The 1,776-nt window shown below is 40.9% G+C and overlaps 1 protein-coding gene across 1 annotated transcript; it reads right to left on the reverse strand.

Annotated features, from left to right (window-relative positions):
- Positions 1–327: 327 nt before the first annotated feature.
- Positions 328–1,370, reverse strand: LOC149167019 (PLAT domain-containing protein 3-like). Its single transcript, XM_089432843.1, has 2 exons — positions 1,214–1,370; positions 328–1,117 (listed from the first exon to the last, which is right to left on the reverse strand). Exons 1-2 carry the CDS (start codon positions 1,292–1,294, stop codon positions 689–691), a joined length of 510 nt encoding a protein of 169 aa, XP_089288969.1. The 5' UTR covers positions 1,295–1,370; the 3' UTR covers positions 328–688.
- Between the last annotated feature and the right edge of the window lie 406 nt (positions 1,371–1,776).

Raw genomic sequence — 1,776 nt, forward strand, 5'->3', positions numbered from 1 at the left:
TGGAGTGCCCTCTCCACGCTCCCCTCTCTCCTCGCTCCCTCTCTCTCCACATGCAGAAGGCCATGGCTATTCCCCTCGCATGTCAGATAACATTTATAATACTATAAAGGTGGAAAGAGGAAAAGCCCAGGCATGCTTACTTTCTTTTGATTTGATATATGAAAAGAAAGATCGTTTTCAGGAATAAAATTTGAATTTTTCAATCAATATAAAAATTCTGAATACGCCAAATTGCCATCGGTGGCCCTCGGAAATAAAATATTTATAAAATACAATTTTGACATAAAACCTTCCCCCTACGGAGGCTTCGGAAAATTTGGATAGATATTTAGTTGTCCAAATATATACCATAATTCTTTATTTATTCCAGAGAGATCATGCCAGCTGGCCAAACATAAAGGAAACATATTTTCCACACGTGTGAAAACCACGTGGTCCAGCGAAAAGATACATGATTGTTACACAATAGTGTGCAAGGCACCATTTAATGCCAAATCTGACAGAATTTAATGCCAAGACCAATCTACATTAATGCGAAATATTCTCCGATCTGACTAAGGCTTCATATCCTCCGATCTGACTACATTACAGGATCAACGTCCACATACTAATTATTCCGCTACAATGATCTCAAACCCTAAAACTGATTGCAGAAAGACGGTGAAATGAGCGGTAGTTCTCGCAGCTTTCACAGCTGGGCGATAGCCGGGTGGTCATATGAGCACTGATCACCGACGGCGGTGAGATTGTAGGGGGCAGTGTCGGTGGCGAGCCACTGCTCGACGGTGAAGAGTTTCTGGTTGCAGGAGATGTGAGGGCCTGTGTAGGTCACCTCCACGTAGTTGCAGTACCATCCATGGTGAGGCCCCGTGCCATCCGACGCCAACACCATCCTGCAGGGGGGCGATGCAAAGCAGGGTCCCCGTCCGCTAAATATGTCGAGGTTGCCCCTCTCAAAATAGTCGTAGCCCGGCCCCATGAGGCCGCCCCACGCCTCCAAATTGTCGATGAACACCTCTCCGCCGAGCGGATCCACCAGAGCGAGACTAATGTTGGAGTCCGTTCCCGCCTTCCATATGCTGCCCGTCCTAATGTACACCGTGTAAACGCAGGCCCCCTGAGAAAAAAAGCCGATTTCAACTAAATCAATCGGCCAAACAGATAAAGCAGAAACATTAAGCTTTCATCAGATCGCAAAGAAATACGCACATACCTCAGAGTCGGTTGAATCTCCATATGCGATGGCTGAAGAAAAAAGGCAGAGCACGAGCAGGATTATTTTTGGTGCGGCCATGGCTCTTGGCTATGTGAAAAAGGATGGGATGAAAGTTATTGGAGGGGAGTCCCAATTTATTGAACACCTTGGCATGCGGGCATGCGAATATTCTTCAAACAAAGTAAGGGTTTCGGCATTTTACATGATGATAATTAGAAACCGGTTAATTTATTTACCGGCATCTTACCCATTCACAAGTTTACAACAACGTTTTTTTCTCATTTTTTCCAAATTTAATACACATGGTAAAAATTTCGATATCCTTATTTTATTTTAAATGCATTTTCTCCAAATTTAATAGACATGTCAGAAGCTATAATTCCATTTAAAGGAAAAAATTTAATTAGATTAATAAATTTAATTTAGTTAAAAACTCAACCAAATAAATAAACAACTCAATTAAAGGAAAAAATTTAATTAGATTAATAAATTTAATTTAATTAAAAACTCAACCAAATAAATAAACAACTCAATTTTTAAAGTGTAATTGTAATTTAAAA

This window comes from Pinus tabuliformis, chromosome 5_1, assembly GCF_031772625.1.
Source record: "Pinus tabuliformis cultivar Carrire ecotype Pingquan chromosome 5_1, CPIR1, whole genome shotgun sequence".
NCBI lineage: Eukaryota > Viridiplantae > Streptophyta > Pinopsida > Pinales > Pinaceae > Pinus > Pinus tabuliformis.

Coding starts and splice junctions, on each gene's coding strand:
- LOC149167019 (XM_089432843.1), bottom strand. CDS start 1,294: ATGGCCGCACCAAAAATAATCCTGCTCGTGCTCTGCCTTTTTTCTTCA. Junction 1,118..1,213: donor GAGATTCAACCGACTCTGAG/GTATGTGCGTAT, acceptor TTTTTTTCTCAG/GGGGCCTGCGTTTACACGGT.